The sequence below is a fragment of the Ziziphus jujuba genome, chromosome 1 (assembly GCF_031755915.1).
Source record: "Ziziphus jujuba cultivar Dongzao chromosome 1, ASM3175591v1".
NCBI lineage: Eukaryota > Viridiplantae > Streptophyta > Magnoliopsida > Rosales > Rhamnaceae > Ziziphus > Ziziphus jujuba.
Genome location: NC_083379.1, coordinates 15,132,844 through 15,146,907, shown reverse-complemented (window position 1 = coordinate 15,146,907; position 14,064 = coordinate 15,132,844). Strand labels below are relative to the sequence as shown.

General features: G+C 33.2%; 1 protein-coding gene across 8 annotated transcripts; it reads left to right on the top strand.

Moving 5' to 3' along the window:
- Positions 1-993: 993 nt before the first annotated feature.
- On the top strand, positions 994-9,345 carry LOC107421040 (E3 ubiquitin-protein ligase XBAT32). Of its 8 annotated transcripts, none has more exons than XM_048479416.2 (12): positions 994-1,170; positions 1,398-1,466; positions 2,126-2,260; positions 2,431-2,486; positions 2,642-2,713; positions 2,837-3,009; positions 3,117-3,277; positions 4,420-4,478; positions 4,573-4,619; positions 6,848-6,988; positions 7,665-7,753; positions 8,678-9,345. In XM_048479416.2, exons 3-12 carry the CDS (start codon positions 2,206-2,208, stop codon positions 9,199-9,201), a joined length of 1,377 nt encoding a protein of 458 aa, XP_048335373.2. In that variant the 5' UTR covers positions 994-1,170; positions 1,398-1,466; positions 2,126-2,205; the 3' UTR covers positions 9,202-9,345. The 8 variants fall into 8 exon arrangements, with proteins under 8 accessions (XP_048335373.2, XP_048335372.2, XP_048335371.2 ...); XM_048479414.2 differs by having other exon boundaries at positions 997-1,170; positions 2,126-2,324; positions 2,427-2,486; XM_048479415.2 differs by having other exon boundaries at positions 1,398-2,260.
- Positions 9,346-14,064: the final 4,719 nt, after the last annotated feature.

Below are 14,064 nucleotides of genomic sequence, written 5' to 3'. Positions count from 1 at the left end.
AACTTTTTATTTTTAGATAGATTTTTTCACGAACCAATGGATTATAAATTCTTGTTCCTTCATATACATGTCATAAATTCTCATGGTGAAAAGGAGATGTTTTGACTTTTTTTTTTTTTTTTTCTTTTTTTTTGGCTAAAATAACCATTCTTCATTAGGCACATAAAAAAAATACAACTAAGAAAATCAATTTCCAACTTCATCCTCCCTCACAATATTGAAAGAAGTTTTTATTTTTTCTGTTCCAAAATTAATGATAAATATGTAAGAGTAAATTTAGGGCAGTTCACAGTACCAGGTAGAGCTCCAAGGGGTTATTGGTCATTTCGTCTTTTTCTTCACTGGCACAAACTTTTTACCTAACATATTTATTTATTTATTTTGTTTCTCAAAATAAATTCTTTCAATAAACTTTCTAAATATTAAGACGAAATATATGAATGTATTATATGAATTTATGATTACTCATTGACGAATGGCTGTATGCTCTATATATTTTTAATTTTTACTTTTTTAGATTTAACTATACATATATAATTTGAAAATTAATTAACTAAATTCACCCAAAAAAATTTCAAATTGACCACAAATTGTTTAATATAATAAGAAAAATGAAAATTTTCGTCTACAACTGATGCAATTAGTTGATATTTTTATTTTTCATTTTCTTTAGTTAGTTTGAAATATTAAGAAAGTGAATTTATTTTTTTTCTTTGCAATATTTGGTCTTGCTTTAGTTTTATGTCAACCATGAGTAATATTAATCCCTTAAAAGGTCTACAAGTTGATCTTTTGTCTTCCACGGTTTGTACCAGCAACTAAGAAAGTGTTTGAAGGTTGGAACCCTTTTGATACCTAGTTAATCCCCACAGAAATGTTAATTTCCCAGTTCATTAACAATACTAATATTATAAATAATGTTTAATATTTGAAAAAAAATTAAAAATAATAAAAAAATAGCTGACAATGGAATTGACCTTGAAGAGTAGGCCAAGTCAGCTGAGCCTTTTTTTCTGAGCATAGGAAGGAATGAGAGAGAGAGAGAGAGAAAGAGAGAGAGAGAGAGAAGAACAAACCAACTGCCCAGTTGACTGTTTAATGATATCCAATCGTGAAGACACGCTTTTCTTGCACTGTGTTGTTGTTGGTTGATGTTGTTGCTGTAAAAAGGTCGTTTTCTGAATTAAACTCCCATTTCTCTTCTCTTTTCCATGATCTATCCTTCTTCTTCTTCCTTCTTATTTTTGGCCATCAAAAACCCATTTTAAACTCTTGGTTTTCTCTTTCTTTTTCTTTAACTCCTCATTTTCACAGTCTTTTATTATCCAGGAAATCCCCGCTTCAAAAATTTTGTAGATTTTGATTCTTCAATGCTTATCTGCTAATGGCTATTTCAGATTCTCGCTTTTGAGGAGAAAATTTCACGTGGGTCTTGAAGATTTTTGGGATGTTTGGAAATACTAAAGGTGAGTTTTTGGAGCTGATTCGATTCCATGAATATCTTGTAGTGAGTTTTTGTGAACTCTATTGAGGGGTATAATTTTGAAGTGAGCGACTGAGAGAATTTAAGGAGATGAAGATATTGGAATTTTGTTGGGATTAAGAACTCAGAGTTCCTAGTTGTTTGTTGGGATTTTCTCGAAGTTCACGAGAACTTTAACTACATAATCCTCGGACAACGACATCGTACCTAGGACCTTGTCTGTTTATGGTGGCTCATGCTGCTTCTTTCTTCTTCTTCTTCATGTTTTGCTCGGAGGAACAAAATCTTTGGTTGCGGTTAGTGAGATTTCTGACCGTTACAACCAATCGCTCTTGAATATCTTCGAGGAAAACTTTGTTATGGTGGGAAGGTTGTTGGTTGTTTGGTACGAACCAAGAATTTCGTGCATGTAGACAAAAGGATAACTTTTTCTATATCTTTTTTTTCTCCACTAAATTTTCGGGTGGATTAAGGATTTGGGGTTCTTTGTTTTTTTGTTTTTTTTCATATGAGAGAAAAGGGGCTTTTTTTAGCAAACCAGCGATAATAATCTCTCCCAATTTTCTTTTCTTTTCTTTTCTTTTTTCCTTTTTTTATCTTTTTTATTCATTTTATCTTAATTGGGGTTTGAAAATCTTGGAGAGTCATGAAATTTCTAAGCATTGTTGGGAATTCTTTTGGTTGTTCGGCATCTGGGGAGCGTTTGGTTTCTGCTGCAAGAGATGGAGACCTTCAAGAAGCCAAGGCCTTGTTGGAGTATAATCCTCGGTTGGTCAGGTATTCAACTTTTGGTGTTCGTAATTCTCCTCTCCATTACTCCGCAGCTCAGGGCCACCATGAGGTATTTCTGGGAAAAAAAAAAAAAAAAAAAAAGCCTATTTCTTTTGCACATTTGATGAATTTGTTAATGGTGGTGATTGTATTCTTTTCAATTTTTTTTTAGATAGTCTCCCTCTTGCTTGAGTCTGGTGTTGATATTAATCTGAGGAATTATCGTGGACAGGTAATAATATTTTATCAAAATTCAATTTTTTCCAGTCATTCATATGATTGATTTTTGGCTTATCTAAAAGCTTTACTTTTTATGTATTTTTTTTTTTTTTTTTTGGGGAATATTTGTAAGAATTTGGAAATGTGTTCTGAATTTTTGGTGAATAGACCGCTTTGATGCAAGCTTGTCAACATGGTCACTGGGAGGTTGTTCAGAATCTTGTTCTTTTCGGAGCCAATGTAAGACTCTTGCTAAGTAGCAATTTTCTTCTCTGTATATATGTATATATATATATATATATATATCACTAAAAATATGTCTAGAAAAATAATTATGATGAATTCATGGGGGATGAGGTTTAGATTCACAGAGCTGATTATTTGAATGGGGGAACTGCACTCCACTTGGCTGCTTTGAATGGTCATTCCCGATGTATTCGGCTCCTCCTTGCTGATTACATTCCCAGCTTGCCTGATTTTTGGCAAATTTTGAATACATCAGATAATGATGTGTCAAGTTCCGAGTTTGATCATAGGTAGCTTCAGCTTGAACTCTGCTATTCTTTCTTTTTGTTTTCCTTTTCTTGATCTTTTTGAATATGATGTACTGATTTACTTTATTGTTCTTCTTCGTCTGAGTTAGTGCTTTGCGTCAGGTGATTAATAAGCCAGCTGATGGAGGAATTACTGCTCTGCATATGGCAGCACTGAACGGCCATGTTGAAAGTGTACAACTACTTTTGGATTTAGGGGCTTCTGTTACTGAGGTAACTGTGGAAGATGGAACTACAATTGACCTAATAGGTACTTTTGCTTACCTTCTTTATCGTTTTTTTTTCCTTTTTTTTAATTCCTTAACTGTGTAGAAATTGAACTGCAGGATTACTTGTGTTACGATTTCTCATATGCGAATGGTTATATTAGGATTTCTAGTTTTTAGGGTACTTCCTGCCCACTTACACCGCCTTCCTAGCCCCATAATAATCATTTTCTTTCTTTTTTACCTTCTTCGCAACCCTACTTGCTGTTTTACTCCCTTGAACTTGTATTTATGGCGTTCAATTAGGATCCTATCTTCGAAGACCTTTCTTCTAGTCTCTAGGTGCTTAAGAGTTATCTTTTAGTGCTACTAATATGTGATTCCCACATGATGTGTATTTAGACCTTCTACTCTTATCCTTTCTTGCACAGTATTTTTCTTCTTATCCTGTCTCTCTGATTCTAGAAGTCTATAATTTCTAAAGTTTTTTCTATTTCTTAGATCAAAAGTAACTCGTTTAGCCCTTATAAAAGGGCCAATACATGACACCATTTTATCTAAAAATGCATGGCCTTTTATGATTTCAACCCATGATGAAGTTCAGTTCACACTATACTCGTACATAAAATATTTATACTCCAGAGGTTTCAGCCTCAACCATTTTCGGCTTACACATTCATTTTGTTTACACTTTTGCTTTGAAAGACTTGCTCTCCTCTATAAAGTGGCACAAAAAGTTTCAGTAGTTCTTGGTTTTGTTTTGATGCATTTGAATTGGAATTAGATTCTAATAGAGTAAGATTTAAGGTGCTTCTTCGTTAGAATTTTATTTCATTATTGGTGTTGAACTTTCTTAAGGCTGGTTGATCTTTAGAATTTGTTGGACGTTCAAGGTTGACTTGAAGTCCTTAGATGAATGTTATGATATTCTTTTTCCTTACCCGTCCTTTTCGTTTGTTAAATTTAATTCTAAATCTTTGTTTTGTTCAAAGTCTGTAAAGAACAACTTACTGCTGTGTAATTTGTAAATCTGATGGGCCAAATTCAATATTTAATCTTTTTTCCTTTTTTCTTTCCTTTTATTATTTAAATAACATACTATGTGATGTTTCATATCTTCCATTCACAGTTCCATCTCTAGCATACTCCTACCTACTTAATGTTCAATATGCATTGCATTCTGCAGGTGCTGGAAGCACGGCCCTCCATTATGCTGCTTGTGGTGGCAATGCACAATGTTGTCAAGTATGTTTTTAACTCTAAGAAGAACTCTGCTTTTTATTTGTTACTGGCATTAATGCTGTATTTTTACTATTCTTTGGAATATATCATTGTACAGATATTGATTGCCAAGGGTACCAGTCTAACTGCTGAAAATGCAAATGGGTATGTCTTTCTTGTGTCCCATGTTTTGTCACTTTTGGCATGTGCACTTCTTTTGCAATATCCTCTGGGCCCTGGCTTGTCTGATGAAATTAGGTATCTTTCTTGGTTGTCATATGTGCCAAGTGTTGGATTAATATGTAACCTAATATTTCTGACATTTTTGAAATGTTCAATAGCCAAACCGTTGACCATTTCATGTGTTATTGACATAAAGTCTTCCAAGTGATGTGAGAGATCACTGTTTTACAGCTTCTGGCTGTTAGTTTTATTTGTCATTTTCAGTAGCTCTATGAAGACCAAATGATTTAAGAATACTTTAAATAATTGTTTTTTATTACACTTTGGGTCATTTTAGTTATCTAGAAATATGTGCGGTTGTTAAAGATAGCTTAAGCATTCATAAATTTAGGTAAACTCCTTTGGAGGAGCCAAATCACTTGCTAATTAGCTGATGAACATTATGTGGAGGATGCTTACTTCAATTACAGTAATTACTCGAACTTTTTGGCTAATATAAAAATCAAAAGTTGCTTTGACTTTAAAGGGAGTGAGAACCGTGTTTGGTTACCTAACTGATAATTATGAAAAGGCCTTTGGTTGAAAATAATCAATTGCATGCTTTCTATCAATGTCAAGGTCATAGAAGGACTGTTTTGTATTTATATTTTTAAGGCCGTTGGTAGTGTAAAAGCTCAATATTCACTTTTAGCTCTGTTTCCAGTGGTTTCAAGCTTTGAGGAAATAAGCTAGTATGATATGTTTTGGTTGTCACATGATCTTGTGCTATTAAAGCTACTTGGTCCTCATATGTGGTAATTCATTATGCATATGCATGGCCTACTGGTTCTGTTTCCTGTTGTTGGTAGCTTTACATTCTTCTACTGGTTCTGTTTCCTGTTGTTGGTAGCTTTACATTCTTAAACATGAGGGTGATAAGTAGCATCCAAAAGAATGTTTGACCTTGAAAACCTTATTGGCAGCCCAGATTTGTAGTATATTTTATTATTAATGAAATCCTGAAGACATTTTGTTTGTAAAATATTGACATATTTCTATAATGGAACAAGAATAATATGTGATAGAGATATAGAACAATATAGCTGTAGACGCTATATTGAAATTGCGTTTTTGTAGCTCTCACTCTCTCATTATATTATAATCATAGCATTACTACAATGGGACATAACGACTGGTTTTCCAACTGGCTAATTAATTAGCGTGTGATTTATTTGTATGTACATTGCAATAATCATGGTATAAATTGTAAGCAGCTTAGAAGGTTGCTTTTACAGCCATGGCTCATTGTCGATCCCACTAAAGCACTTTCTTAGGAGGGGACATGAGATGGCTTCTCGTAAGAATTAAACCTCCTCTTAACAGTTTGAAACTTTGCAACTGCAGAAAACTGTGGTCCTCTTGAAATGAACTATAGAAGTTATCCTTCTTGTTATTCAGTGAAGGGGAGTATCTAAAAGGAATCTCTCCTCTTTCCCACTTCCCTTTCTGTAACAAAAACCTATGCCATCAATCTGAAGGATCAATCTTATGATTCAAACACAAGATCATATGGATAATCACTGATAATTGGTTTTAGAAGTGTTAAGAATATATAGGCACTTCATGTGTTTGGACAGCTGTTGGAATTTAGTATTTAAAACATCATCATATGAAATTAGACTGTCTTTCTCTTTCTTTAAAATTTTGATATCTCTTATTGAATGAGTGCATGGCCCTGGTTTAATGCAGCTGTGGATGAATATTTAGCATCCTTGATTTCTGATGGTTTGCCTCATAAAATGCTTCCAAAACATTTCAGGTTACTTAATTGCAGCTCAACTCTTTTGGTGGTTATGAGCACTTTTGTAATGATAGATAAAAATGAATCAGAAGGCTAAAATCAAACAGTTAAGCAGATTTTATTGTAAAAGTATAATGGAACTTGAAATGTGGTGAGTCTAGATTGTTTCTGGTTCTGATATGGCCCAATGATATGATGGAAGATTTGATAAAGTGTGATCTAGTTCCCTGATTTTCCTCTAACTTTAAGAATACATGAGCCTTTTGCTCTAGTGTGTTCTATTATTTGTTTATTTTATTTGAAATCTGCAATTAATCCATTCTAGAAGTAGTTAGATCTATAATCCATACATGCTTATTGTTAGCTCTATTTGAGTAACCTGAGCTTTCACTTTCTGGCTTACCCTTGTTTTTCTCTTATGTTTACAAAGATGGAATGCCTTGATGGTTGCTCGTTCATGGCATAGAACTTGGCTTGAGGAAATTCTGACCACGCAGGCAGAAGGCCAGTCTCAAAGTCTTCCTTCACCCTACCTTTCTCTTCCCCTTATGAGCATTATCAAAATTGCTAGGTGAGTATTATATTGGATAGGTATTACTGATATCAGTATTGTAATAAGGTTTTGGCTCTATCAAGATGACATATAAGAGCTCATCAAGCAATATGAGAAGGGGGATAAAATCGTATAAAATATAGCATATACATATGGCATTGATAATATCTTATAGAAAGTCCAACTTAGAATTATTGAATCATGCTAGTAAAATGTAGCAGTCACAACAATAAACGAACATAACTTTTCTCTGAACACTGGAAGAGTAAACAATTTCTGTCTCCCAAAATAAAGCTCTTAAATTTAAGTTATTTCGTGTGGATTGTGAACATTCATTTTAAAACAACTTTTTGTACAATATGTGAATAATATTTCTATTTGGTCAAATGATTCTGAACAAAATGGTTCACATTTCTTTTATTCATGGAGTTTCTTAATGGAGGCTTATTTACATTCTTTCAAGATCTTTCATTTTTCCACTATTCGTTTACCATGACAGAATGGTATATTTGACATAAGGACTTTTGCAATTTCCTGTAGTTATTTGTTGCATCAATGACATTAACTAATATTTATATCGTATTTCAATCTCATGGCAAATACTTCTGGCTCCAAGTTGGTTTTAATGTGAAGAGGATTGCGTACGTTTCAAATGAGTTGAACTTTGTTCTTTCTCTTTGCATGTAATTTGCAGAGAATGTGGATGGCGAAATGATTCTTTATCCTCAAGCCAAGATCCTTGTGTTGTTTGTTTGGAAAGACAGTGCACGGTTGCTGCAGAAGGTAAAATATTTTCCACGCTATCATGTACACAATGGTTAATTTATGTCTCAGTTATACATGACGGATCCAATTGATTTAGATTTGTAAGCTAGTAGGAAATAAGTTTTATTTTATTAATGTTTGGATCATGGAAGTTAACAATGCAATTGGAGATTAACTTTCATGACCCAATGGTCCAATATCAAGCTATAAGTTCAATGTATGCATAAGTCAGTCAGTCCCCTTGTCATAACTTACACAAGTGAATTTGGGAACTGACACTTGACAGAAAATTATGTATAGAAGACTTTGGTATGTGCTTTTGGAGTCAGAGGAGCATGTGCATCTTTTGGATGCTACAGTTCTTGGGTTGGGCCTACGAGACAGGATAGATGAGTTGGAATTAAAATACAGCTCTAGACAAAGGGAATTTGTTTATGTGTGTCAAATGCGCTGTTATTATATATACTGAGAATAATCTCTAAATCCTAATTGTTAAAAACGTATGTGAATGTTTTAATGAACCATGTCTCTTTTTGTGCCGTTTCATATAACATGTTTATTATATGAATGTTTTAATGAGCCATGTCTCTTTTTTGGCCATTTCATATAACATGTTTATTGTCACAAATTGTTTAAAAAATGATAATCTTAAGCTAATTGTAAACATCAGCAAAGTATTCTCAGTTACTCCACAATGATGTGGCCGTCCTTAGAATTTGTATGTCTTGTGAAAAATTCCTCTAACATGTTTCTTCTTTTCAAATGCTTTTGCACATTATCATGGTATTATTGAACACTTTCAAAACTGCATTATTTGATGCCATAAACAAGCAATGACAATAAACTTTGAAGTTGTGGTGCTGTACTCATACAAACCGCTAGGATTATGCATGCTTCGCTACGTAATTATTGGATGCATGAATGTGATGTCTGATGCTGCAGGTTGTGACCATGAGTTCTGCACACGCTGTGCCTTGTACCTTTGTTCTACAAACTGCACTTCCACCGTGGCTCATGGTCCCCCAGGTTCAATTGCATGTCCTCTTTGTCGGAATGGCATAGTTTCATTTGCAATGCTTCCAGGAACAAAACCAGCAATCAAGGAGATTGCAAGAACAAGTTTGTCCCTGTCATTTTGTTCATGTTCCGGTGAGGGACCAGAGCCCACACCACTAACTCCATTTTGCAAGCCTGAGTTACGTTGCTCCAGAATTTCCCCTCTCGGATCTTCTTTCCGGTCCCTGAGCTGCCAACGATTCCCATCAGTGAGAATCAATTCTAGTCTTTGCATGAGAGCTCCGGAAATTAGTCCCTCGTTAATCCCATGCACCGTGGATAGAAACTTGCAGAGACACTTGGCTAGGTGTTCAAGAGCAGGCTTTAGACAGTCAGCGTCACATAGCGAGGGCAGAAGATCATGGTTCTCTGCTCTCAATCAATATGTAACAACTGGTAGTGGATGCTGAATTTAACCTTTTGGACATATTATTCTTTTGTTTTGTTAATTATGTCGCTGTTTATGTGTTTCGCCTTGTATTCATCAGAAATCAAGACTCACCAGTAATCTTAATATAAATGCTCATCATTGAGCGTGTATATATATATATATATATAGAATTTGGGAGTGATTATTGGGTTCGTAAATTCATGATTAAGATAATAATAAAAAAAAAGGGTACTATTATCTATAGAATTTTCGTTGTCATTTGAGCATTAAAAAGTTTGTATAGTCGCAAATTTATTGTCTTACTCTTGTCTCATGAAGTTGATGAGAATGTGACGTTTTCTTCTCTTGGTGAACTTTCAACCTTATATCATTCTGCATGTATCAATAGGTTTAGCTGCTTAATTGTATATTTGATGGTACTGGATTTAATATGAATGTACCAAGTTGATCATCTGAATATAAAACATGGCGGTTGGTGAAGAAAATAGCGGTTGGTCTTTTGCTTTATATTCTATCGGTGACTGTACAAAAACAAAGCTGACTTCATTTTTTTCCCTTTTTTTTTTTTTTTTAAATCTCAAATACAGGAAAATAATATACTCTAGAAATTGTAAAGTTTGGATTTAGAACAAGTCAAAAATTGAACTTATGTCGAGGCAAAAGATTATCAATTTCACACATCTTTTTTCATCTTCATTTACTCAAACATGACACTAAATATGTTTGTGCTTTTTTACCTTAGTTGTTAATAATAAAACAGATTAGCTGTTAATTTCATTGGGAACCCAAAAAAAAAAAAAAACACTCTACGTATACTTTTTTTTTCCTTAATAAACTTATATTTTAAAATATTTGTAATGTATAATTTTATAATAAAAGTCAGTTGCATTTGCTCCACAATCGTATGGTAGTGAAAATGCTTCAAAGATGTTTGTATGTTACCAATATTTCAAGAAATGGCAAACGTGATGTCTGAGCACTGAAACTGAGAGCATTCAGTTTGCGTAATGGATTTTTTTCGAGTACAAACACTGGTACAATATTATTGCAAGCAAGCAAATACATACATAAAAAATAATAAAACAATAACAATAAAATAAAATAAATAAAAAAGGTGCCTATGGATCTTATACGATTAAATCTTCAGCTACAATTATTGAATTTACTTCAGCCAGCTTTAATTGAATTGACATACCATTTCTTGAACTTAAAACTACTAGGCTGATTTTTTAAGCCTTTTGGAAATAATGCTATTAGATCAATCTGACTGTATTTATATAAATCCAATTATAACAGCAATTAATGTTCTCAAGCACTCAACTAATCAATGATCATAATGATTTAAAGCTACACTAACTTATTTCTTTGATGTAGTTATTGTGTTTAACATGTCCGCCACAGCTGATTGTGCATTTAGGACAAAAAATAATAATTAATAAAAAAAATAAAAGAGCATCTCAACCGATTGGTATACATGCATATTAAAAAAACCCTTGTACAGACGGAGCATATTTATTTTGAAGCTAATAATAGAGACCATGTAGTCATTCACGGTTTATAAATATATATTTGGTTTTTTTTTTTTTTTTTGGCTAATAATATATATTTGGTATTTTATGAGACAGTTTACATGATTTTAACTTCTTTTTTTTTTCTCTTTATAAACACATGATTCTAATTAGATTATTGTTTGTATATGTACTTGCATATCTTTTTTATAATCTTGAGTTGGGAGTACAGAGATTTCATGTGCAATGCATTATCAAAAAATTATTTTCTTTCTTTACGGATGGTTTGCTCGTCGCCATCATTAAGATATGTGCAACCCTTATCAGGCGAAAATCACTAACAAAGCATAAAACAAATTGCTCCGAATCCATTAAACTAATAAACAAAAAAAAAAAATACAAATTACATCAGAGAAAGGAAAAAAAAAGGAAAAAAAAAAAGACGAAACTAAAATATAAAATAAATTAAGAAAGCATAAAACAAAAGAACTCCGGACGCGTGAAACTACAATATTTTACAATCCAAAACAAGTATAGAGTTACAATAGAAGATAGATGAACTAGGGCATCATCTCTCTGATTGTAGTTTTGCTGGCCAGAGATGAATATGATCCGAGTACATATAATAATCTAATAATAATAATAATATAAACAAAGGGGGGTTAAAGGAAAGATAAAATTCATTTCAAACTTATTAAAAACACTAAATATATAATTTTAAAGCTCAGGAGGGATGAACGAGGATAAGCAAGATGGGAGAATTGGCTGAAGTGAAAATAAAATTAAAAAATAAAAAGAAAATAGAAAAAAATTATGATAAAATTTCAAAAACTAAAAAGTCTTGCAAGGTCAAGAAAAAAAAAACAGAAAAAAAGAAAGAAAGAAGAAAGAAACAAGCTCAACAAGGATAGCACCATCAAGATCCAAACGTTTGCTTCATTCCACATTCATGGACAAAGCCATCAAATACCGCAGCTGCTGTTCTCTCGAAAACCTTCAGATGGAGGAGGAAAGTGTGGTCATTGGCTCCTCTACTATGTGCTTCACGAGCGCAAGTTGCAGTGGTAGGATACATAAGAAGCATATTCGGAGAAAACAAAAATTAAAGAAAAAAATAGGGCATCCAAAACATTCAAGAGGGGACAACAATAATATTGAAGGTGTGCTGTGAAGTGATGTAAATGGGTTGGTGAGTATGGTGAGTAGAAAGAGAGTGAGACGGAGCTTATATAGTGAAAAAGGAGAGCAAAAATAAATGAGAAACAGAAAGTACTGACATTCCCAAATATGTGTTTAGTTTCCAGCAAAAGACTTAAAAGAAGAGAGAGAGAGAGAGTCAGTTTTTGGAGACCCAATTAAAAAAATTACGAAAATATAACTAGCTATACATCAATGGTGCGAAGAGGCAGCAAAAATCTGTTTCTTATATTTTTGAGTTTTTGTTGTGTATGCATGTTGGGATTATTATAAGCAAGCAAAGCATATGTAGGGTGTGACCGATTTGAGAGAAGGTAGTGAAGGGAAGTACAGAGAGAGAAAGAGAGAGAGAGCAGTGGGAGTAATGTGACATAACCAACTTTCTCTCATCACTCAGCTGTCTCTGACTCTCTCATCTGTCTCACATCTTTTACCTTCTCAGTTACGTAAATCCGAAAGAATAAGAAGCATGGGGACTCGGACAGTTTCCAAGTTTTTTGAGAATTGGAAACTCTCTCTCTTTCTCGCTGATTTGAGAAGATTCATCACATAACATTTTGGAAGTGATGCAATGAATACTTTACTTATACAAGAAAAGAAAAAAAAAAAAAAAAAAAAAAAAACAAAGGGGTAAAAGTACTCTCTCTCTCTCACTCACTCATTAACACACAGCTTTGACCAGTGAAAAAGTAATCCTTACTAGTTTGTCTTTATAATCTCATGCGCTCTTCTGTTCATCTGGCCCTATTTATTATTCTATACATTTACATTCAAAGTGTATATATATATATTTTTTCCTGTCCAATTGAGATAAATGCATATATGAGATACATATAATATTACATAAAATAATCAAAGGGTAAATTCTATTAAATCTCTCAAGCATAAAAATCACATATATAAATAGGAGGGGTTGGGAAAACACAATGTCCAACGTTGGCATTTGCAAGAGAAGAAGATCTTTTTGGTGCATTTTTTTTTTTTTTTAATAAACGAGGGAGTTGATAAAAAACATAAAATAGCTTAATTTGCATATAAAAGCTGAGAAGAACCACAGATTGGAATTTCATTTCCATTGTTCTTTCCCATAACCAATTTGCTTTATTTTTCTTTGTGTTACAGAGAGAGAGAGAGTGATAGAGAGAGATGATGATGTGCATGTGTTGTTGTTTCAGTAGTAGTACTCCCTGGGTAGAAGGTGATGGGGTGAAGAGCAATTATTCCAGTCTGACAGGGCATTACTAATTAAACTTTTACAATTCCGCACACTCTCCAATCAAAAGCAAGTGACTTACACTTACCACAAAAACCTCCATTAACATTTTTGCTTAAAGAGAAAGCTCAATGAAAACAGCGCGTGGCTGTAGTTGAATATGTAAGCATGAATGAGGTATTTTATTAATTAATATTGATAATCATCACAACCTTTGGTGATGGGACAAGACATGGTCAGTAGTCAATCAGTCTTCTTTTTAAAAAAATTATTTTATTTTTCTATTTTTATTTTAAATTAAAAAATGACTATCTTTTCTTGTTTCATGCAGAAGCAGAAACAGCCGCCTACGTAAGACAGGGATAAGAACATGCTACTACTACAACCATTGCTCTGCTTCTGCTTCTGCTTCACTCCCTCTCTCTCTCTCTCTCTCTCTCTCTCTCTCTCTCTCTCTCTCTCGCTCCGTACAGCTTCTCTGATTATACACTGCACAAGTTTGCGGTATTTTCCTTATTCCATCTTACTTATTAATGCCTTCCCAACTCTCTCTCTCTCCATTTTTGTGTTTGTGCCTTTGGTTGAGAGAGGCCTTCTGTCCCAAACTTAAATTTTCACTTCATCACTGAGAAGAGGGGACTGGATTATTAATTGCCAATTTCTCTTTTTCTGATTTTGAGTGTGCCATTTATTTAATGTGCCTTGGTTTCAAATGAGTGTGGAAATGTAAAACTTAAAAACTTGTATCATATTATATATATATATATATATATATATAAATATAGAGTGAAATGCACGGTCTGTCTATATACAAATCTGGATCATTGATGGTTTATTCGCATACGGATTCATAAAATTTACAACGGTTTCGAGAAAAATTTTAATTTTTGTATAACAGTATTAATGATAATTTTTTTTAAAATTAAAAATCATTGTCAATGCGAGTCTCCATGTAAACGAAAAC

Bases quoted from the DNA above. Each gene is read 5' to 3' on its own strand.
- LOC107421040 (XM_048479414.2), top strand. From the start codon at position 2,130: ATGAAATTTCTAAGCATTGTTGGGAATTCTTTTGGTTGTTCGGCATCT. The intron at 6,989-7,664 runs GTGAGTATTATA...TGTAATTTGCAG, and splicing joins AGCATTATCAAAATTGCTAG to AGAATGTGGATGGCGAAATG. The intron at 7,754-8,677 runs GTAAAATATTTT...CTGATGCTGCAG, and splicing joins GTGCACGGTTGCTGCAGAAG to GTTGTGACCATGAGTTCTGC.